At 40.4% G+C, this 22,510-nt stretch overlaps 2 protein-coding genes across 4 annotated transcripts in view; both read right to left on the reverse strand.

The window, feature by feature from the left end:
- Window positions 1-6,111: 6,111 nt before the first annotated feature.
- Window positions 6,112-14,917, reverse strand: RAE1 (ribonucleic acid export 1). Of its 2 annotated transcripts, none has more exons than XM_050982026.1 (12): window positions 14,896-14,917; window positions 13,012-13,108; window positions 12,775-12,879; window positions 12,110-12,202; window positions 11,624-11,710; window positions 11,102-11,188; window positions 10,789-10,860; window positions 10,191-10,298; window positions 9,776-9,882; window positions 9,597-9,672; window positions 8,935-9,129; window positions 6,112-7,443 (listed from the first exon to the last, which is right to left on the reverse strand). In XM_050982026.1, exons 2-12 carry the CDS (start codon window positions 13,099-13,101, stop codon window positions 7,357-7,359), a joined length of 1,107 nt encoding a protein of 368 aa, XP_050837983.1. In that variant the 5' UTR covers window positions 13,102-13,108; window positions 14,896-14,917; the 3' UTR covers window positions 6,112-7,356. The 2 variants fall into 2 exon arrangements, with proteins under 2 accessions (XP_050837983.1, XP_030088916.1); XM_030233056.2 differs by lacking the exon at window positions 14,896-14,917 and adding an exon at window positions 13,528-13,627.
- SPO11 (SPO11 initiator of meiotic double stranded breaks) overlaps window positions 13,942-22,510 on the reverse strand; it is a 217,765-nt gene continuing 209,196 nt past the window's right edge. The window contains exons 8-18 of one of the 2 annotated variants that reach the window (XM_050982028.1): window positions 20,808-20,896; window positions 20,128-20,194; window positions 19,813-19,921; window positions 19,119-19,205; window positions 17,774-17,810; window positions 17,443-17,552; window positions 16,453-16,552; window positions 15,908-15,945; window positions 15,199-15,275; window positions 14,896-15,007; window positions 13,942-14,649 (exon numbers count right to left, since the gene is read on the reverse strand). In XM_050982028.1, coding sequence (XP_050837985.1) covers window positions 14,530-14,649; window positions 14,896-15,007; window positions 15,199-15,275; window positions 15,908-15,945; window positions 16,453-16,552; window positions 17,443-17,552; window positions 17,774-17,810; window positions 19,119-19,205; window positions 19,813-19,921; window positions 20,128-20,194; window positions 20,808-20,896 — 946 coding nt within the window. In that variant the 3' untranslated portion in view covers window positions 13,942-14,529. The remainder of the gene's footprint in view (window positions 14,650-14,895; window positions 15,008-15,198; window positions 15,276-15,907; window positions 15,946-16,452; window positions 16,553-17,442; window positions 17,553-17,773; window positions 17,811-19,118; window positions 19,206-19,812; window positions 19,922-20,127; window positions 20,195-20,807; window positions 20,897-22,510) is intronic. The other variant, XM_050982027.1, reaches the window with a different exon arrangement.

Genomic DNA, 22,510 nt, shown 5'->3' on the forward strand with positions numbered 1-22,510 from the left:
GTTTAAAAAGAAAAACAGAGTTACCTGCACTGAAATCTGAGCAGGATGATTCCAGCTTCTGCATGACCTCAAAAAGTCCAAAATGGGCCTTTTCTGAAACAAAAAGAACCAGTTACAATGGTGCCACAGAGGGCAGCACAGTCACTGACTGGAGGGGTCAAAGCTCACTTGGGCAGTGCCACTGGCTCCTGACAGTCCAACATCCTCATCCAGTCTGCTGGAGCAGTGATTCCTGATGGGGAAAAGCCATCAACAGCTCAACAGGCAGCCACACAATGTCCCCAACACTGCAACAGGACAATGGCATCAGCTGAACATGACCAGTGAAACAAAGGCAGGCCACTTCCTGCTCAATCACACAGTTAGTGCCCATCCTGCCTTTAGTTAGTGGGGAAGCACAGAGAGAAAGGTGCAAGACAAGAAAGAGGGCAGGTTTTGCATCCTCAGGAGGACAAAAAGGCTGGCAGATGGGCTGATTGTATTTTGAAGTCAAGCTCGTGAATAAAGTGTGTGGGTCAGTACTGAGTGAGGAAATCCATTCTGCTGTATGGTTTTCCTTTTGCCAGCCCTGGGGTGTCAGGGCCAGTCTTACCTCAAAGGACATTTTCATCAGCTTACAAGGAGAAAAAAAGCCACTCCTCTGTTTTCTAACCAGAAGTGTGGCTGTGACTGCACCAGCCCTGTAAAGGAGCAAGTCGGTCACTAGTGGGAAATGTTACCCTGGGCCAAGCCACGTTCAGAACAGTTTGGAGAGTTTAATCATCCTCTCTCATTTCCCTGCTGCTGTTTGCAGGACCACCAAAGAGAGGTGCTCAGATGATGAACTGGATGAGCTCAGCCATTGTGGCAGACACAGGTCAGCCCTGCAGAATGGCTCCGACTGCATCACGCAGCCAATGGCTGAACAAAAGCTGGAAGGGCTCAATGACAAGGTTTTGCTATGCTGTTCTCTTTAAATAGACCATCTTTCTGTGGTTTTTTGAAAAGCTGTTTCAGCCCAGTTAAAGTGTTTCTGAAATGCTACATGCTCGTGGTTGAAGCCTGACAATGTTCCACAAATGTAGGTGTTCTTCTTTACAATTATATAGATCCTGCTCTGTAAATTAAACATTAATGCTTAAACAACCAACTGCTGTCTGCAACCCTGCTGCTACAGACCAAGAATGAACATTACTTAGGAAAGGGAGACCTCCAAGGAAAAGAGTCAGATATCTGCAGAAAGCAATTACCTGTCAGTAAGTGATACCTGACTCCATATAAATCCCACTGTTACAGCAGGAGCATGGCAGACAGCTGTCCTTCCAAAGAAAAACAGCTGTAAAAATTGTATTTGAGCTCCAGTTTAGTCATTTGAGAATAATCTGAGCTACTGCATTATCTCTGCCCTTTACTGACTGCAATAATCATGGCCTGTTCTAAACCAAATGCATCTCCCTGTGCTGTAGATCAGTAGTGAGCTGCATTTTATAGGCAAGGGAAGGAAGGTGATTGAACCAGTTGGCAGTGGGTCAGAAAAGGACATTTGAGCTTACACCCTTCTGGCAGATGGCACAACTGTGAGGAAGTACCTTGGGAAGGGTTGAAGAAAATCCATTACCTGAGTTTTATTTCACAGTGTTCTCAGGAACTGAGCATTGCACCTCTCCTTGTCTGGTCCAGCAAATCAACAATCTGCATTTCAGAAACATGAATGGCAGAAAGCATTCCCTGTCAAACTACAAAACATTTGTTAATGCACCCCCAAGGACAGGCTTAGCTGACCTGGGTGTTTAACATGCAGTTTGCAGCATTTTCCCATTCCTACAACAAGCTCATTGTTGGATCTCAGCACATCCACACCTCACACTATAAAGCAGTTACTGCCTGCAAAAGACACCCTGGGCAGCAAAGGGTAAACTTTCCCTATGCCCAGGGAAGAGCATTACCTTAATCTCTTATCTAGGCCTGCTTTTCAGTGGCACTTGATACAGGAGCTATACCAAACACTTCCTTGAAAACATAAAGCCAGGGATTGGGTTACACAGGATTGGAGATCTGTGCCACCAGTAAGACAAAAGCTCCTGTATTACCTGGCACATGCCTGCTAAATTATTGAAGTGTCCCTTCAAACTGAATATATTCACTGCATAATTAGTCAACAGAAGAAAACGGTCTCTCTTTACAAAGCTAATGCTGGCAGCTATTGTATCTTTTATGCACTGTAACAAGAAGCATTTGCAGAACTGATGCAACACAAACATTTGGAATTACTCTGTCCGTGCACAAGTGTTCCTAAGGCACATGCTCCCCTTTGTGGTGCTGCCTCAGTCTCATGTTACCTTGCAACCAAGACCTAAAAATGTGCATTACTTTTCCCAGGTGTAGCACGATCCCCATTCCAGAAGCAGGTAAATGGTGCAAACACCTGGAAGCTTGCTTTGCCCCTGAGGAAGGAGTGAGATCAGTTTGGCCATTCAGGTCCCATTCTGCATCAAGTGGGACCTGCCTGGGGCTGTGCATCACTCTCAGCTCACACTGCTTGCAGCTGATGCCACTCCAGAGGCTCTGTTCTCATGGGCTCCTTCCTGCTGCTGATTCTCGGGAGCATTGCTGCTCCACCTGCACACAGAACCCAGTGGCAGTCCCAGCAGTCTGCTGGGAGCACCACAGCCAGCTGCTGTTGCTCCATTTATTCTGACCTGGCAAGGGAAGAGCAGCAGGAGCTTCCTCTGATGGAATGGCTGTGCTGCTGCTGAGAGCAGGATGGGCCCTGCACTGCTGTATAGAAACCTAAGCTTACCTGGAAATGCAAAGAGATGGCTTCCAGCTGTTTGAACTCCAGCTGCAGGATGAAATGCAGTTCTACCAACTCCAACCCAGAGCTCAAGGTGTGCAAAGGCAGCATTCTGTCAGTGGAAATATCCCTGGGCTTTTCCCCTTTGAATTACACCTGACCCTAAGGGGACAGATGGGTTATTTTAGGGGTCTTTGGCAGAGTAAAGACAGCACTAAATTGTGGTTACAATCAAGGTTTTCTTAGCAGGATATTCTGATTAGCATAGCACAGAATTTATGATTAGTATAGGACAGGATTTCTACAAGTAGCCTTAATATGGTACAATCTGAAAATAGCACAATACAGAATTCATAATTTCTTTAGAGCCTGGACCCTCTGCAAGTCTGAGGATCCTAGCACATGGTTTAGTAAATCAATGTAATAATCACATAGACTTGGAAATCATGTCACAGAATGAGCCACTCAGTCCTGAGGAAGCAGAGGACAGTGGAAGCACCCATGGCCATGAGGGGTCACAGGTCACTGCCCAGCAGCAGTTTGGGTCCCAGCTCTCCCCTGGGGATTTCTAACTCCATAAGTTTACTGACAGAGCCCTGGGTGCTCAGCAGCAGCACTGGGCTGCCCAGGAGCCTGGGACCTTCGAGGCCAGCAAGGAAGGGAGGAATGGCCTGGAGCCCAGGAATCGTGAGGCCAGCAGCCAGGGGAAGAAGAAACTGTGAGAGAAGGGGAACAAATAAATGACCTGCTTGGTCAGATGTCTCACTGAGCAGCTAAAAGAGCATTGCATAGCTCTAAAGACTTGGTTTGTACATGGATACCAGGTACACTCCTGAAAAACTCAAAAATCAAAATTATTTCCATCTTCTTCTGTTCCCTGAGTATTTTGGGAGAAGCTGCTTTTACAAATAACTGTAGCTTGTATTCCAACAGCACTCCAGCTCCGTGCAGAGCCCCAGGCGTGCTGCAGCCCCGGCTGCAAGGAGAGCTGTGCTCAGGAGCCATCAGCACTGCCATCGCCTGGCACACAGCAGAGTTACAGCAACGGCTTCAAACTGCTGCACTCCGTGCATCCCGCAGCTGCCGGGGTGGAGAAAGTTATGGGGAATTGTTCCTGTCCTGAGTTTGTTCCAGTCATTATCGTGTGCTGCAGCTCCAGGTGATGATCATCACCTGCCTGGTAAAAGTCAATAACCCAGGGGAAATTCTTTACACAGTGAATCTGCACCAGAGTTTTGTGAAATCAGTCTTACCCAAATGACTGCAAATGGCACTTAATTAGCCAATCTGGAGACTTAAAAATTAACAGCCATTTCATTTTGCTCAGGTTCATCTCTGCAGAAAGCAAACTAATTGGAATTCAGTGGTTTCTATCATTTCAAAGGCTGGAGAGTGTAAAACCTCCTGACAGTGATCTGACACAATTCCTTATCGTGGGCAGCTGCCCAGACACCTCATCTGCAAACAGCACTTCCTCACCACTAAACTGAGCCAGGCCAAAGCAACAGTTTGATTGAAACATCCCATGTACACCTAATCCCACCTCAGTCTCCACTCCCCTCTGCAGAACAACTCAGTGACCAATTTCTCTGGCCTAGGAGCTAAACTGGAGTACACACCAATTCAGGACTGCATTTCCTGTGGCAGATGGTAAATCAATACTCTGCCTGCCTGCCATTGTGCAAGCATGTCTTGTTTCATCTGTGAAAGGCTCTAGCAGGCAAACTTTGCCAATTATTTCGTTTTCTGAAATACATTTCATTAAACCAATGTGCGAAACCACTGACACGTGAGAGCAGCAGCAGGAAACTCATCTGAAAATGTAAAATGTTCTCCTTTTGAGGGGTTTAACTGGGCTGCTCTTTGTGCCAAAGATTATTTGCCTGCAATAAACCACACTGACAGCAAACTTTCAGAAAACTAAAGAAGTTATTTTATACATCAAGCATTCCTATGGTTAGCTTTGGGTACATGAAAGTATCTTACATTCCTCACTCAGTTTTTTTGGACAGGTAACTGCCATAGAATAGCGAGTGAATACATTTCCAGAAATGCACTAACACTTTAAAGGGTGTGAATAAACTCTCATTTTTGATGCTTGAAGGGATACAGCTGTGTGTACTTTACAACAGAACCTCACAATAGTTCCAGGGAAGAGCAAATTGCCAATGTGCTCTCTTAACTTGGGTAATGGAAAACAATTCAGTTCAAAGCCTCTCCTCCCTGCTGAACACATCTAATGTGCACAGCAACATATTGGAAACTATGTCCTTCTAAAATTAGTCTGAACAAGTAGCAAGTGATGATTAAAAAATTCTGAAGCCTCAGTGACAAAGAAATTCAGTCCAGCAGAGTAAGTACTCAACATATTAACACATAATGTGTTAGGAAACCAGACTCACCAGTGCTGGCCTCAGTGGCCACTGAAGCAGGTGCAGCTCCACTGGATCCCAGAGAAATGTACCTGCTGAACTCATCTATTTTCTCTCCCTCATTCACATTGTTAGGTATTTAAACAAAATAAGATTTTTTTAAAGCAGGAAACAATGACACATTCCTTTCTTCCCTGTTTACTCCAGTGGGAGTTCTGCACACTTCAGTGGTCACTTACACCTGATCTCGAGCCTGCAGTTGCTTGGTGGCATTCAGTTGACTGGGAAGTCTGGAAAAATGTGTTAACAACCAAAGATTGCTGCATACCAATCACAACCTTCAGGAAAAAATCAACAGAAACCCAAGAAATGTTTGAGCAAATTATCAGCTACTGATTTAAGTGCTGGGAACTCTTTCCTACCTTAAAGAAAACAAATTGTACATGAATGCAAAATCTACAACTATGTAAAACATAGAGGTAGCAGGAAAAAAAACAATCTTGAGAAATAAACCAGAAAAAGATAACCCCTAAACAAAGCAGGGTTGGGTGTATTTAAAGGATTTTCCTCTGTACCAAACAAGAAATACCAACCCAGCAAAAACTGATGAACACAGGGGAGAGTCTGGAGTGAAAAGTCAGTGGGTTGGAGGGAGTCTGAAGAGTCTGTGATTCATCTGTACTCACCATGTCAGGTGTTTGGCTGCTGAAATAGCAATGAACTTGAGTCCTCTCAGAACAAAAGGCCTTTCACACCACTTCTCCCAGTTCTTTGAGGCAAACCCACAGGAATCATTCGTAGTGGAACAGAAGTTGGAAAATACATTGGATTCTCAGCTTAAGCAGCTGGAGGAAAAGGAGCTGACTTTCAGCAAATGTCCCTGAGTTGCAGTGAAAGGCCAAGAAGCTGCTTTGAAACAGGAAGCACATTGCCTTGCCCACATTATTGGAACAGAACTTCTGAATATAAAAAAGCATTTAGTAAAAATTTTATTTGAAACTCAGCATGAATCCGTAACCACCAGCATTAAACCATAACAGTTTTACAGAGAATTTGTACAATATGCCATGAAATTCTATACATGCTCCCCCCATCCCCTTTTTATTCAGTCATAATCAAACAAACAGTAGTTAGACAGGAATAATAAGCATTCACTTCCAAAAAGAAAACTTTGGCATGTATACAACTGGCTAGTTAAAAGTAAACAGTGGTAGATTCAAGTCAGAAAGAGACCCACTCATTTTGTTTCACAGCATTTTTGATCAGGATGAAGCTTCCCAGCACTACTTTCTAGTTAATACAAAAATGAGGATTTTTTTCAGTCCTGAACACACTCTTACAGGACAAAACCATGTTAAAATGCTCAGCTCAAACTCTAAAAGGTGTCAGCTTCAAGGAAGCTTAGGTCAAAGGGATTTTGCACACATTGGTTTGGTCATGAATAAAACCTTTAAAGGTTTGCTCATGTTCCTGAACTCTGAGCTATTTCACCACTTGGCACCACTGCAACTTCTCCTTTGAATTAGAAAAAGCAGTTTGCTCAGAAGTCATGTCCACTGCAGGAGTGCCAGAAAAATCTCAAGTTTGCACTGGGCCCATCTTCTGCCTTGAGTTTCTGCCACTGCTCTTGGCCCCCTACATACCTTCCTAGTCATCTAAAAAAGGAGGGAAAACTATTTGCAAGGCATTTCTTCCTGGCATACAGCAGACAATGCTTCCATTTCAAAAACCAGAAAGCAATGAAAGAACCCCTGAATTATTAATAAGAAAAAAAACAAGCCTCCTTTGACAAGAATTACTGGTGATTCTCCAAGTACTTACAAAAAATACAGTATTTATACAGCCTCTCCAGAACGATTATAATTAACATATTTTAATGTAATACTAACAAAATAAATCCAGAGATACAAATGGTTGCACTTCAAAGCAGGAATATCCACCCCAGATGTTGATTTTGCTGCAATTTCATTATTGCTGTGGAACAGAGAGTGGTTAAGTCATGTCAATACGAGCCTCTCTTTCTTATACCCATCAGAGTATCTAATTTGGAAACGTTCTCCAGCAAGTCAGAATACATTTACTGTCATTTTTACAGTTCCTGCTAAATGTCTGTGATCCAAAGTTGACTGAACCATGGTGCAACAGGGCACAAATGGCCAAAGAGCAGAGGCAGGAAGGGCAGAACAAGTAGAGGAGTTCAAGTCAGACTCACTACTTCTTATTCCTGGGCTTCAGCTCTTCTGCTGCATTTCGCAGAAAAATGTAGTTTTTCTTCTGTGGATTATAGAATTCGTGACCCTAGAGACAAAAATAATCTACAATTACTCTCTTCAAAGAAAAAATATCAGCATTACTTAAAATGTAAGAATATGAATATTCCAAGAGTTTGGTTTATTAAGATTTTATCTTAAAGCCTTTAAGACCTATGATATTGGACCACACTGGTGAATTAGGAACAGCTTACTTGAACAAGCAATTACAAGAATTAGACATATAAAGTAAAATTTAAGAGACTTTTATCCATTTCTAAATTATAAAATATTTTTGATTAAAAAAAATAATATACCTCTAAATTCTACTTTACAAATACAGCCTAGGAACTCAGTATGATTTCTCCTAGAAGTCATTCAAGGCAGAGAAAAAACCAAACCTTTAATGGCCACCCAGCTTCACTTTCTGTTTTCTATCTTTTAAATGACATAAGGTCACATTTTTTCCAAGTGAAGCCCAGGCTCTACAGGCAACTGCAGAGTTTTCTCTTCCCCAGCTGCAGATGCAAATGTCCTGTTTTGCATATCATTTTCATACACATTACCAAATTAATGCCCAAGTATCCAAATCAGGGAGAGTAAACAGCAATAAAGCTACTGAGGTCCAGCATTCAAGTTGGAAATTACCATCGCCATGGACAAGAAATGGCTCTGGGAAGGAAGGAAGGTTAGTACTTAGCACCAACTGATTTTACTATTTAATACTGGTTTACAGATCTGAAAGTCTACCCAAGCAGCAGAAGTGAAGAATTCATCTGCCCTGGCACCAACAAATATTTTAATGTGGGCAGAGGACTAAATATGATGCAGTGAATTAAAATTTAGCTCTCTGTGGCATGCAACTGAATTAATCTATGTGATTTCTGCATTCATTTCACCCAAAACCACAAGGAACATTATCCTCCAAGCACCATGAAAATCAGTTACATTCCAAGCTTGCTGCCCTCCCTCCTTTAACTATTAGGAAGCATTGATTTTCCACAGATCATGGTTTGCTGTGGTTCTGCTGCATCTGTATTGTTAAGTGTGGAAGAGAAATACATAAACAAGCACCATCAAAAGCCTCACTAAGTGGCAGTGAAAATTTAATAGAGAGCATTCAAACACTGGGTTAAGTGTTTATAATCACAGTGACAGCTTTTTTCCCTGCACCAGCAGCAGAGATGTGCATTTCACAAGCTCTGTGGGAAGCTGTCAGGGTGCCACGCTGCCCTGTGACACTGCCCACGGCACAACGTGTGTGAGCAACCATAGCAACCTCTGAATCAGCAAATTTACAGTTTGCTCATCCACATTTGTAAACCAGCATCATTTAGCAATCCTGTCCAGCTGGAGCTGAAACACCACAAATTCACAGCTTCAATGTTTAACTTCATCAGGTGGCCAAAATGGCCATTTTAAGTTCTCTTAGAAATCAGAAAGGTTGACCTACTACTTATAAAAAACACCAAAGGCTTCACAAGAAGAAGAGTCTTGGTTGTCAACTGAAAGTATGACCACGAGTCTAAAGCCTTCTTACCTTTGACCAATCATAGCTGGAAGCATAAGCAAATATATTGCCATTGTGGTTGAAACAACAAGCAGATATTGGCTGGTCCAGCTGCTCTGAGGTTTTTAGCTTTGTCCGTGCATCTTTATCCCAGAAGCTGAATCTCCCATCAGACCCTACTGTGGCCAGAGTACCATGGACAGGGTGGAATGCAATCCCATTAACCTGCAGAACCACACAGAACACCATGAAAAACACCATGATGGACACACTCTCAGAAGGTGTGATGAAGTCTACAAGAGTAAATACATTAAATTTCAATTAAATACAGCTCTTAAATCTTTAAAATTTCTTTGGAGAAAAAAATCCCCAACCAAAGAAAAACCACCAAAACAACAAGAAAAACACCATCTTTTTGGCTTAGTACGTAATAATTCAATGCATAATGCTATTACACAACCATTGCTTCAATATCTGCAAAATCAACAAGTTGAATCTGTTGACAAGCAGATCCAATGAAAGTGCTTGTTTTATGGGAGTATAAAAAATTGCCTTTTCTCTTAAAGAATGACTGTGACAGATCTTTAAATGTGTCTTAGCCTTAGGCAAGATAAAAGGTGAAGGAGAACAATTCAGAGCCAACTTTACATTAGAAGTATACAGTGTATATATGATACATGTTGGATACTCACAGCATAGATGTCCTGAGGTGCTGATGTGTTTGTTCCATTGGAGCGATGGCATTTAAAAGTGAAATTATCTTTTGCACTGGAAAGGAAATTAAAAAGTTAAAAATATTTTTTAAAAAAGCTTTTAATTTCCATCACTGTGACCTAAGCAATAAAGAGAGGATGTTTTATTGAATACTTACGGGTTTGGGGGGTTGATATAATGAATAGCTACTCTGCCTTCAATGCTTCCAAGGGCAAATCCAGTTGGTTTGTTCACTTTGTCTTTGAAAATAGCAACACAGCGATGCTGAATTTGAGAAAGATACAAAGGAGTTTTAGACAGAGATATCTTTTCCACAGGGACACAAAACTTCAAAGTCATCAATGTAAGGTAAAGCAAAACCACTAGCAAGGTCAAGAGATAGCTCAAATTCTGTTGAGAATTTGGGCAACAGTTTAAATTTCTAAATCCTTGTGAGGATGAGCAACAGATCACTGGAAAACAAGAGCATTACCACACTAAGATAACTTGGTTTTGAAACATTGCATGTTTTTACAAAAAATGTCAAGTCCACAATGTCAATGATCCATATAAATACAAATATTATTATTTACCTGGTGTTTCAGAGGAGATTCTATTCTTCTAAATTCAGAAGGCTGGTTCTCTAACTGATAAACTATCAAACCCCTTTCTGCAGTGGCCACAGCTGCCATAGGATGAACCTGGACAAGGTTGTACAACAGGTTGGAAGAGAGACATTTGTGTTATTTGCATGGCAGAACACTCTAAAGAACTAAAAGGAATGAGAGGGAGGGAAATAGGAAGCAGATATGTGAATAAATGAACTTTATCTTCAAACACAAGTCAGTTTTTCCCTGTCACTGAGAAATTAAACACACCAAAAATCTTCTACTTCTGTGCTGATTGTTCCAGTGTGAAGTGCAATGGTGGTTTACAAACTTGTCCAGAACTAAGGGTAGGTCAGTCCTCATGCTGATTTCTGTGATGTTAAAAGGACACCAAGTGTGTTTTGTATGATGAAAACCCCTATTTTCTAGGGCCTGATCAAGAAGACCAGATTATGTTCTAGTACTACAATCACACAGCCATCAAACACTAACTGTATTCAAATCCTGTCCTACAGAACCCCCAAAACTTCTTCCTCCTCCCAGTGATCCAGCTGGCACCAGTTTGCCACATATCCTGACTTACCACATCTGCACAGTAACACCTTTCAGGGAGCTGCAGAGTCATCATAGGAGTCGGTGAACGGGTATCCCAGAACTGATGGGAACAGAGAAACAAACAAACTTACACCTGGAGCTCAGGATACACCAACAATTACCACAGGGCAGGGAATGTAACTGTTTCATTCTTGTTACAGTCAGAACAGTGCAACTCCCTGGGAAGTGAGGCTACTCCATTAATTATTACAGCTTAATAAAATATTTTCACCTCACGTAAATATTTTTATACACAAATTACTAGCACACTTTGTGTGCATTTGTTTAGATAAAAATCACACCTTCAAAGTTTTATCCCAGCTTCCTGTCATCACACAGCTGTAATTTGGGGCTTTAATCCAATGGATGGTCTTCACAGGAGCATCATGCTGAAGAAAGAAAGTACAAACACACATGCAAGAAGCAGTCATTAAAGAGAACAACTCTTCTTAAATTACAACTGGTAACTAATTTTAGTCACCATAATTAAGTAGTCTACAAACAGACACCAACTTCTGATTTGAGAATGTAAATCGTAATTCTGTTGTTGTTGCAGTAAAAAGCTGATATTTGTGAAGTCAATTGAATGACTTCTTTAAAATACTTTTCCCCTCTAATGCATCAGGGTGACAGTGGGGTCACTGCAGAAGTGGAAAGAGCTTCCTTAAGTAAAACAGAGGAACAGATGCACAGGGTTTTTATATCACTTTGATCACCTGTTCAGGTGCAATTCACTATCACAAAAATATAAAAATTAGAAAGGTAACTTTTAATAAAAACAGAAAAAGAAAAAAAAACTATTTAGTACTTTGGGCTTTACTTACTTGTGCAATCTGAATTGCTTGATTACTGTTGAGATCCCACATTTTAGCAGTTTTATCACATGAAGCAGTAAATACTTTACTCCCATCCTAAAAAATAAGAATAAAACCAAGAGATTAGTGAATGGGAAAACCCTCAAGTGTTATTCTCTTCTAGAAACAGTGTAACATCAACGTGACATGTACAGGGAGTGCAAGACAAGAAACAAATTCAAATTTATTTATTATTATGTCCTAAAAGAACAAACAGTGCTATTTTTATCTAGCTTTTAACACACTCCTAACTTTTAAGACTCACTTTCAGCCTTCTTACATCCATGTCAGCCCATCCCACTAGGACACACACTCAGCACACACTTACAGCAATTTCAGTCTGTGCAACAACCATGGGCTGCAGCTACCTGTGCCATTCATCTGCCTGCAAACCACACACCAATTTATGTGGACTTCTGGTAAAAAATGTGCATTTGTTTTTAAATAACAACATACATCACTCCAGCAGGCATCGAGTACAGGCCCTGTGTGCATCTGCTGAGCCTTTGGAATTGTCTGTCCGTTATCCTGAACCTCCCAGCAGCGAACCTGCAACAGAAGCAAATGCAGATAAACCCTGTTAACAGGAGCTTGAAAAGACTTGTCCTGGAGACTCCAGCGCTAGTTTATCCAACAAAAAGTATGATTATAGATACCAAAGTCTGTGTTTTTTTCAGAACTAGTGAAGCCTTGGGTTTTTTGCTTATGTTCCTTTCACCTGTAGAGCCAAAACTCAGTCCCACAATTTCAATTCCACCTCAAGAGTGCCTTGCAAACCTGTAACCCCTCACCACACTGTCCTGGAGAACCCTGAAGCCTCAGCTGGGCAGAACACAACAGAGAGAAAACATGCCCTCATTTGTCTTCCCTCCCCACCTGAGCCAGCTGGGATTCCATCCTTCAAACAAAACAAACCTTGTTATGATAACTTATTCAATAATTTGTTCATTTTGGGTTTGTGATGATTTATCAACTATGTTAAACTTAGTGCCTTGATACCAGACATAAATTTTGCAGCTCTTCACCAAGTTAGGTTTTCAGGTACCCTGCACAAGCTTTTAGGATCCCATTTTGCAGTTTAGGCACTTTATTCACCTGCATGTCTAACAGAGAATACTTACATCATTTGCCCATGATCCTGCAATGAGGAAATTACCCGGCAGCGTTGGTGGACTAAATGCTAAACAAGATATGCTGTCATCAGGTGGAGATGTTACTTCAATATCCTAGGAAGGACAGGAGACAGAACAACTTTAGAAAACTGTGAACCGAGCCCTTATTACTTCTATAGAATGAGTCAGTAGCTCCTGCTGTGACAAATTAACAGACGCAGCAGCACAGGGGGCTGGCACACGCACCTTCATCGGGTTGTGGTTATCGGCTGTAGTGCTGCCGAACATGCTGGTACCTCCGGTACCGAACCCCGACGTGGATCCGAACAGACTCATCCTTGCCCTGCGAACGAGTGAAAGGTTGAGCCCTGCAAGGCCCTCGAACGTGCCCGTCTCAGCGCAGCCACCACCCCAGCACGCCCCTGGGAGGCACCCAGGGATATACAGATAAACCAAATTACAGTAAAATAAAATAAATAAATAAAAATACACTTCTCGTTGCTGTTGGACCCCCACACCTCCCAGCTGCCCTCTCGGGCCGCGCCCTGACAGAGCCAACCCCGCCGCGCCCCTCGCTGGCACCCGGGGATCCCAAACCCGAGCCCGGCCGGGGGGGATGCCCCTCTGGCGCACACCCCAGCGGGGCTCTCCGCCCACCCCCCAGGCTGCCGCTCCGCGGAGCTCCCTTTGCCCGTCCGGCGGCACCCGGGATAGTCCCCGGGCGCGGCCGCGGGGCCGCGGGCCGGGTCCGCCCTCACGCACCGCTGCGGGCCCGCTCCGGCCCGGGACCTGCAACGCGACCGGCGGCGAGCGCGGGACGGGCCGCGCCTCCTGCGCAGGCGCCGGGGGGCGGGGCCGCGGCTGCGCCCTGCTCGGGCGGGGCGGGGCCATGGGCGGGGCCGGCCGCGCCTTTCATTCAAGTTTAGGAGTGGTGGGACAGCCAAAAAAGCCCAGCTAAATAAATCTACTGAAAATATCATCTATACGATCCATGCCCATGGCTGCGGAGATCCATTTTGGAGGCATTTTCTGTGCAGTCAGTCTGACTCCGTCACATAAAAATTAATGTACACTTTAATCACCACAGTTTTCTGCTTCTCTTTACTGTTTTACAGACAACAAAATAAATAAAATGAACAATGGATTCTGTTATGATGTGCATTATTAATAGCATTGTTTATTAAATTCTTAATCAGTAACATTCACTTTCTTATTTGTTCATTGAAAACAAATTGTAATTTGATTGCTGGAAGTTTTATAGCTGCTTGAGATTTGCAGTAATCAGGAATTATTTCTGGCTTTTATGTCTGAATTTACAGCAAACAAAAACCTAAAATAATTTCCAAAAAGAGGCACATATAATAAATTCTTAAGCAAGTCTTTCACTCCCTTCAAATACAAAAAGCTCTGTACAGCATCATGCAGTGCTTTAAGACAGAAGGCAAAACAGTTCCTGGATATATTTTTGAACTTCACGTTTTTCTTGCCAGAAAGAACATATTTCATTATCTCTTCTATTTGTACTATTGCATATGGCACTGTTTCACAGCAGAAACCACAGAATGGAAGTAGCAGTAGTCTGCAAAAATCATAATTACTTTTATAGTTTGAACAAAGAAAAAGAGAAGATTATACTCTAGGTGCAGAGATAAAGAAACTGAACAAGAAATTGACAGATACTCCTTTGTCTCTGCACTTTTTTTTCCTTAAGGGCAGTCAAATTAAATCAATATATAGAGAAACATTTCATTGGCAGAGCAGCATTCACAGCCATCCACCAAACTGCAGTTTGTTTGGTAAATAGACTCTGGACAGGTAATCTGCTGAGACAGAAGTTAAAACTTGAATTTCAGCCTTCAGTTTAGATGCTGCCATAATTTCCAGCTAAAAAAGGGAAAAAAAAAAAGAGGAAAAATTAATGTGTGGGGGAAGCTAAGTAAGAGAATTCCATCTGCTCATTGTATGTGCATGCAGAGCTGTAAAGTGGTTCAGAGAGACATCCCAGGCTTTCTCAATCTTGCCTTCTTTTAGGGCTACAAAACCTGGCTGATTCTGCTATCCTAAGAGCTGTCAGATATAGGATCTGTCCTGTGGGGAGTTAGAAATAGAAAACAGTAGCTTTATACAAACCTCTTTTTTCCACAGTGGCTGACAAGCAATGTAAGGTCTCTTTTGAATACTTGCTAATTTATTTTCATCTTGCTTTGTAAATGGAATCAAGGCATCTCTGCGTATGTTCAATCTGCAAAGAAAATAAAACTCTCACATTTCTCACACACTTAAGCATATATTTGTCCATCTTATTTCCTTATATTAAGCCAAAATAATGCATGGTAAGAGTAATGGATTTAAATGGATTTTTGTGTAGTAAAACTGCATTTCCTGTCTGTGAAGCAGAAGGATACTTCTGTTTCTTCTGAGGAAATAACTCACCTCTCGAGATCAGACGGAAGGAGACCAAGCCACTTGACAGAGGGAACAGTGAGATGATGGGCCTCAAAGGACATTGACTAAAACAAGAAAGGTCAGCTGTAACATTCAGTGATCTGTAGTTTAACTTGGGATATTCTTTTTCCATTTCTCTACTGAACAGTTCTCCCATCCTGCCCTCTGCCTTCCATGCAGTGTGTCCATACCTTGTCTGTAGCCATGTAACAGGATAATATCTCCTTGCTCCTCTTTACTTCCTCCATAATGTTCCACATTACTCAAGTATCCCTAAGCAAATTCTCAGGCCAGAATAAAATCTTTACCAATATAACATTATTTTGTGGCAGTCACCCATCTCACAATTAGGTTCTAGTGCTCCCAGGGTTCCTCCAGCCTTCGTTCCTCTTCTAAGGCAGAAAAAAATCTAAATGGTGAACCCTTTTTTATTTGTACTGTCTGAAAACTGCCCGTGCAGCAGAGAAAAACTATGAAATATGGTGAAATCAAACACCTGGCATTACTATCCAGTTTGTTTTTGTTGCAGGAAGAGGCTGTGTCTGCAGACGCACAAGGCCTAAAAATCACCTCTTTGTGTTGAATCAAAATGGTAAAAGGTAGCACACATTCTGACAAAGGCTGTAGCATTTCATGCATTCCAGCTTCCAGGCTGGGCTACAAAACAAGGTATTTGAAGGGGGAAAAATATACTCACCACAGATCCATATTTGTAGACGCACATTATTTCTACACCTGGGTTGCAGAATAGCAAAAGTCAAGTGTCTGTCTGTCTGCACAGTGAGCATGCTTAAGGAGAGACTGTTTAAAAAATCCATTTTATGGCACAACAGTTATGGCTTTATGATTAGTGAGGTTCTTATGGTTTACATATATTTTTATATTATGTCAAAACAATCAGAATCTCAGCATGTCACCTTCATGTAGTTAAATGTTTCACACTATTTGTGTGCAGTCAATTCAAACCCAAGGATAATCAGCTCTTTTACACATGGTCAAACATCTCTTATTAAAAGTGTCTTTCTTTATCCTGTGTAATTAATATGCCTTAATACTATTTCTTTGAGCTGCTGCTTCTCACTTTGCAGTAATCTCCCTTATTTCAGGTGGGATCAATGTAGATACATCACCTTCTGAGTGTGTTGGATTTCTGAGCTCTCAGAACCTTCCCATAAGAATGAGAAAGGACATTCTAAACAAATTTTGCTTTCCTTTTATGTCTTTGAGCCTCTACAGATTTACCATGTGGATCTGCATCCATGAGGGTGAAAATAGGAATTTGAAAAGAATCCCACAGCTTCCTGACCAAAAGTCGTGTATTAAGATCTGGTATGCCTCTTCCCTAAAGAAATAAAAGAAAAGCAGATGCCTTTATATTAACTGAAACAACATCTGGCTACATATGTGTTTATATTTGCCATTTAAAAGTGAGCTAACAAACAAAATGCTGGCAGAAACATTTCTCCAGCAGCTGTTTTGCAGGGAAAGTTCTAGACTCCTATTTTGGCTTTGTGCAGAGGGAGGGCCAGGCTGGGAGCAGCTGGGCAGGTGTTCTGGATTATGGGCACTGCAGGAGCATCAGACATTCCTCTGTTCAAGGAGTTAATTTGTAAGGTCTGGAAGTTCATACATAGATGTACCCTGGTGTCGGCATAGGCTGGTGTAAGAAGGCCACTTTTTTATCTTAAAAAATATTTATTTATTAATGACACTAATGGAACAATATAAAACAAGTTCTTGGTATGACTGACTGAAGCTGGACCATTTGTGGCATAGAAGAATAGAAGTGCTTATCTCTCTTAGGAATGACAAATGTTTTTTCCTCATTGTATGCATATTTCGTTTACACATTCCTGTTAATTCCCCTGGCTCCATAGCTCTTTCAGAACAGTCCAAAATCAACCAATTCTGTTTCATTTGGGTTTGCAAAACCTCAGGTCCTGAAGGACAAAAGGTCATGCAACAGCTGAGCCTTTCTGAGACTGAGCAGCGACTTTGCAGCAGCGCAGGAATCTGATAAGCTACCAAGCTCTAAGGAGATGTTTGGAGGAAATAAGCCTTTAGAGCATGTATTTCATATGTCTTTGAGGATAATTAAATTTTAACAATTATTGTTAAATATGTTCATATTAATTTTATTATGGCCTTTTGCCCAAGTTTGAGCAGCTCTACAATGCTGAAGTATTCCTTAAATTAGGAGTAGCTGGAGGATATGAAATACGAGGTGCATACCGTGATCATGATACATGGGGACACTTTATTGAAGAAGTCATCATCCAGGAGTCTCTGGAAAGTTGCATCTTTTTCTACAATTAATATAAATTTGGCATGTGAGGTTAAATCTTTTGTGTTAAGGCCAGCTGCGTGTAAAATGATCCATCACACCAATCAATTAAAATTAACTGCCCTAATACCTGTTCTAGAGCCAAGAACAGTGATCATGACTCAATTTCAGAGCCAACAAGGAAAACAAAAATTACCAGAACCTTGTTTAACTTGGAATATTTCTTGTTTTTACTTTCTTCTTTTCCGTCTATGATTAGAGTTCTTGCTCAAAGGATACTTTTAATTCCTTGAACATTAGATGGCACAGTAACTGCCTAAAACAACAAAAATGAGATTAATCATTTTAAATTGAGAAAATGATATATTTTAAAATAACAGCATTAGGTAATGAAGGACACGATTTCATCATGAAACCACCATTCCTCTTCTATGTGCAAGATCAGTTCTGACACTTTCACCTCTTTGCAAGTGTATTCTACCATTCCTATGCACTATTGTGTAGTGGCCTAGAAGTCCTCCTGTCATAACAAGATGCTTTTCAAAAGTATTTGTGCCACTGTTGCAGAAATTGTTCATCCAATGGGCATGATGGAGATAATAATACCTTGATTAATGTTTTATCTGTCTTAGCCAGAGAAAAAAAGTCTACTTGGTGTGAAGATTGCAAATTTAATACAGACTTAAAACATTTAAACAATCTTTTTGTAAGACCATTAAATTAATACTTTTACTGGCCTCTAACCTGATTTTATGAGTATTTTGGAGCAACAGCTTGAAGACATGGTGATGTTTACTTTACATCTTCAGTTAGGATTGGCTGAATCTGGCAAGCATATGGATGAGAAAACAGGAACTGGGGGAAGAACTCAGTCAAAGAGAATGTATATATGGAAGTGTGTGGTCTGTTTTAACTCCCGACTGTAAATCACCCCAGTGCCAGGGTGAAACAACTCAGCACATAAAAATATGGAGATCAGTAACAGGGGACTTAATGCTTGCAAACAAATTGTAATGGGCAGCTAAGTTTACTGTTCAGTTTTGAAATGACCAACTAAGGCTTACAATGAACACACTTTTCAGAAAATTGTGATAGTAGTCAGCAAGTCTGAGTTTCATTTCTGGTTTCATTCTCTGCACTGCTGTAGAAAATCTTTCAGGACTAGGCCAGTTGAATCTCCTCCCCTTAACCCAATTGTGACTTGTTTTCTCTCTCTGCCAAAATTCAATCTGCTGTGACAGAAATGCTGTATGGTCAGAGTGTCCAGCATTCTTTGCTTCAAGAGCACTCATTTGACAGAACACTGTAACATAAAGCCTAAGACTGAAATATATACACCTTCCTCTGCAAGGATCCCATGGCAGAAGGTAGTGCTAAAAAACATATCCAAAGGTTTATTCTTGGTGTGTCTAGCTCAGGATTACAATACAGAGTCTGAGCTTCAGAATTACAATACAGTTAAGCAATATTTTCATCTGTTTTATTCACTCAGGTTGTAATGCCTCAATTTGTCACAAGCAGAGGTTTGTGTAATAAATGTATACTGTAACCTGAGCTACAAGGAGGGCAGCTTATCTTGTACAGGGAGATGCTATGAATTGTGTTTGTGGTTTATAATACATACTGTTGCACTGCAGGTACAATTCACTTTAGTACCATCTTCCTCAGTGTAACTTAAATTACCAGCAACAAAACCTTTAGTTGTAGACAGCTGGAAAAAATAAATGTTGTACAGAGTAAATGGGAAGTTACTGTATTTCACAGACAAAGCAAGAAATCTCTGAGAAGAATTCCCACTGGTACTAAGCAGTGATTCACAGCCTTCAGCCTTTTAAACACTAAGCAATGTTTTGCCCTCATGGACATAAGGACTTACTTACAATAAATAATTTTAGGTATGAAGGAACCCTTGTAAGATATGAGACATGAATAAATTTACAGGTAGTTACATTTCTGATGCACTTTAAGTTTTCATTTAACCCCCAAATTATCAATTCATATGAGTAGAAACTTGCAAACAAGTGCCTTGCACTTTGAAGTTTAAGCACTGCCTTCACTAGATGATAACAAAAGCCCCTGTGATTTTAGCCAACAGTTTGTCCCAAACCATTTGGAAAAAGCAATCTCTGAATTTTCTGTGAAGAAAAAAACCTTTTGAAATACCACAATGAATCATAGGTTCCATTAGCACCAATGAGAATTTTTATTTTAAGTATTTAATTCTAGCTGGCAACTTTTTGTGGTATTTCTCCCTGCAATTTAATCAGTTTATTAATATTTGGAAATGATGACAGAAATATTGACAAGAAGGCACTTACCACATGCAGACTTCTCCGGGGTATCTTAAGCATGCAAGAAATGTCATTGATTATTTGGTCCACAACACTCTGGCTACCAAACAGGAGAGTATCTGAATAATATATATCTCTATCAAGACAAAATATTGTATTTGTAATTAAAATACTAAAACAGCTGCAGGCCCATGAGAATTTTATAAAGAACATGGTTAACCAGATAAACCTAAAGCATTCTATGTACAGGAATCCCGCAGGTTTGTATCCTACAGGTTGATTTTCACAAAAACATACTTAAAACACAGCTTTATTTGAAATTGCAGAAATTGACTCTGTTACCTTTTTGTTGCATAAGTGTTGCTCTGCACCATCTTATAGATCATTGATAATATTTTGAGCGTCAGAGCTGAAAAAAATTACATTTTACAAAATATTCTATTTTCAGAAATGTATAGACAATAATTTCTCTTTATATAAGACCATATTTATGTCCCATAAATAAAAGTTTAAAATGAACAGTGAAAATACAGAGAGATTGTACTATTCAATAGACTCATTAATTTCTACCATAATGAGAAAAAATATGAGGGGATTAAGTGAGGGAATGTATGCACTAATGTCCAGGCCAAGAAATGGAATGACTGAGCTAGAAAAAGAAATGAGCTTATTGTCTGTATTCCAAGATTCCTTTCTGGCCAGCTTTATGAAGAAGGGTGATGTTTTTACATGGAGACTTATTGAATATGCCTTTAGTTGATATCCATTAAGGGAAAGGAGAAACTCTAGGAATATTGTATTAACTTCACTGTCACTCACTATAATTTAATAGAGAAAAAAAGAGAAAAGCTGAAAGGCAGGTCATAATATCAGCTTATATCAGCCACACACTTCCAAATTGTAGTGCATAATGTTTGGGGTTTTTTTTTAATGTTATTTAAGAACTTGGGAACTTAAGAAAAAAAAAAAAAAAACAAAAGAAAAACCCAAGAACTCCACTTTGGACTTTTTTTTTAACTTACCAAATCTTCTTGCTGATTGAGGGCAGTCACTTCTTATTTGTTTTGTAGTACAACCTGGTATCATCTGTAGACCTACAGAATCTTTAAATCTGATATAATGCAAACAAACACAATAAACTGCAAACTCCCTGAGTACAGGTAAATTGTTCTGTGCAAGGTAACTCAGACTCAGAAACCCTTTTCCTATGATCAAAAACAGCAGTGCTGTTTTCAGACTCAGCACAGAAGCCATCAGCTTGGGTTGGGTTAGGGTGGCCAAAGGAAAATGGCAGCAAAATCCTTCTCAGGAAGATGCTCCAAGACTGAATTAAAGTATAAAGTAGATAAGTGTCCAGACAGAAATAGAAGAAAATTATTTTATACATGTTTAGAACTGTTAATATATCAGCATCAGTAATTACTTAGTATGAAAACAAAGAAGAAATGAGAAGAAAAAATCTGAATCATTATTAAAATAAAAATCATTTGACACAAGTGTCTTCCTGATGTAGACTGTATGAAAAACTTTTACTATTTCACAATACAACAATACTATCTAAATTATGTCCTTAAATTATTATCAGGATAACTTAATTGTATTCTAAGTGTTGGAAACAAAAAGGGGGGGTATCCTGCTCTCTGAACTGTAGTTTAAGCTAAACGAGCTCCAGTATTTCATGCTTCACCATTCCACATCTGAAGGTGCACATTTCACTGAAAGACTCACTTATTTTCTCAAGGACGCTTCATTATTTTACTTTAAAGTAATTTAGTGCCTTATGATCCTACCTTTAAAGCATTTTTTTTTCCATTTCAGAGTTTTGTAGGTACATTTAAAAGTGCTGGTGGTTTCATGGCTATGATTTTATCCCAAACCACATCGTGTTTCCAAATTGGTTTGTGCAAGGTTTTGCTCCGTGCATCCTTTGGGTGGCAGAGCGCGCACACTGCACAAACCTACAGGGACAGCCCGCGTAGCATCTGCCCGACAGCTTTAAAGTAACTTTATTGCCTTTGTGTTGCAACATTTTAAAGTTATTTGTACTTTTCGCTTGCCTGTTCCCGACATTGTAACTGAGAAGGAGGAAAACTGTAATCAAGACTCTCCTGAATTACTCTTTGGTCAAACCTGGTTCACTCCCATTCTTACTGTGCTTACTCCAGCAGGGTAATTTTCTGTAAGGCATATCTGAGATTACACTTCTCCACCAGAAATAATGGTTCTGCTCTTTTTGATGTGATTGATGACTCTTATTTTTAACATACTGTGATCCTAACTCGTTTTAATTTGAACATTTTCCCCCATATGTATTCAGATGGTAACTAACAGCTCACATTTGTTTTTCTAGCATGGAATGCCATTTCCCCAAAGACTGCCAAAAATTGCAAAACTTTGTAAGAGTATTTTAATTTTACAGACATCTGAGTGAAACATTTTTGTCAAACTATCAAGACACAAACCATTAAATTCCCTGGAACCTACAAGCTTTTCAGTTAACTGATTACCTTCAGGCCCCTCAGGTTTTTGATTGGCAGAAGTTTATTGTTCTCATTAAATGAGTATTCCACCAGAGTGTTACGCCTGGAAAGTTTGCTGTGCTTCCTCAACCTTAAGTGTTTGTAATATGTCCATTTAGTAGCACCTCTGCAATCTTATCAATCTGAATATCCTTTAACCCGCTGATGTCCAAAGCTCTTACAAGGCTAGAGACAGATTTGTGTTT

This window comes from Serinus canaria, chromosome 20 (genome assembly GCF_022539315.1).
Source record: "Serinus canaria isolate serCan28SL12 chromosome 20, serCan2020, whole genome shotgun sequence".
Taxonomy (NCBI): domain Eukaryota; kingdom Metazoa; phylum Chordata; class Aves; order Passeriformes; family Fringillidae; genus Serinus; species Serinus canaria.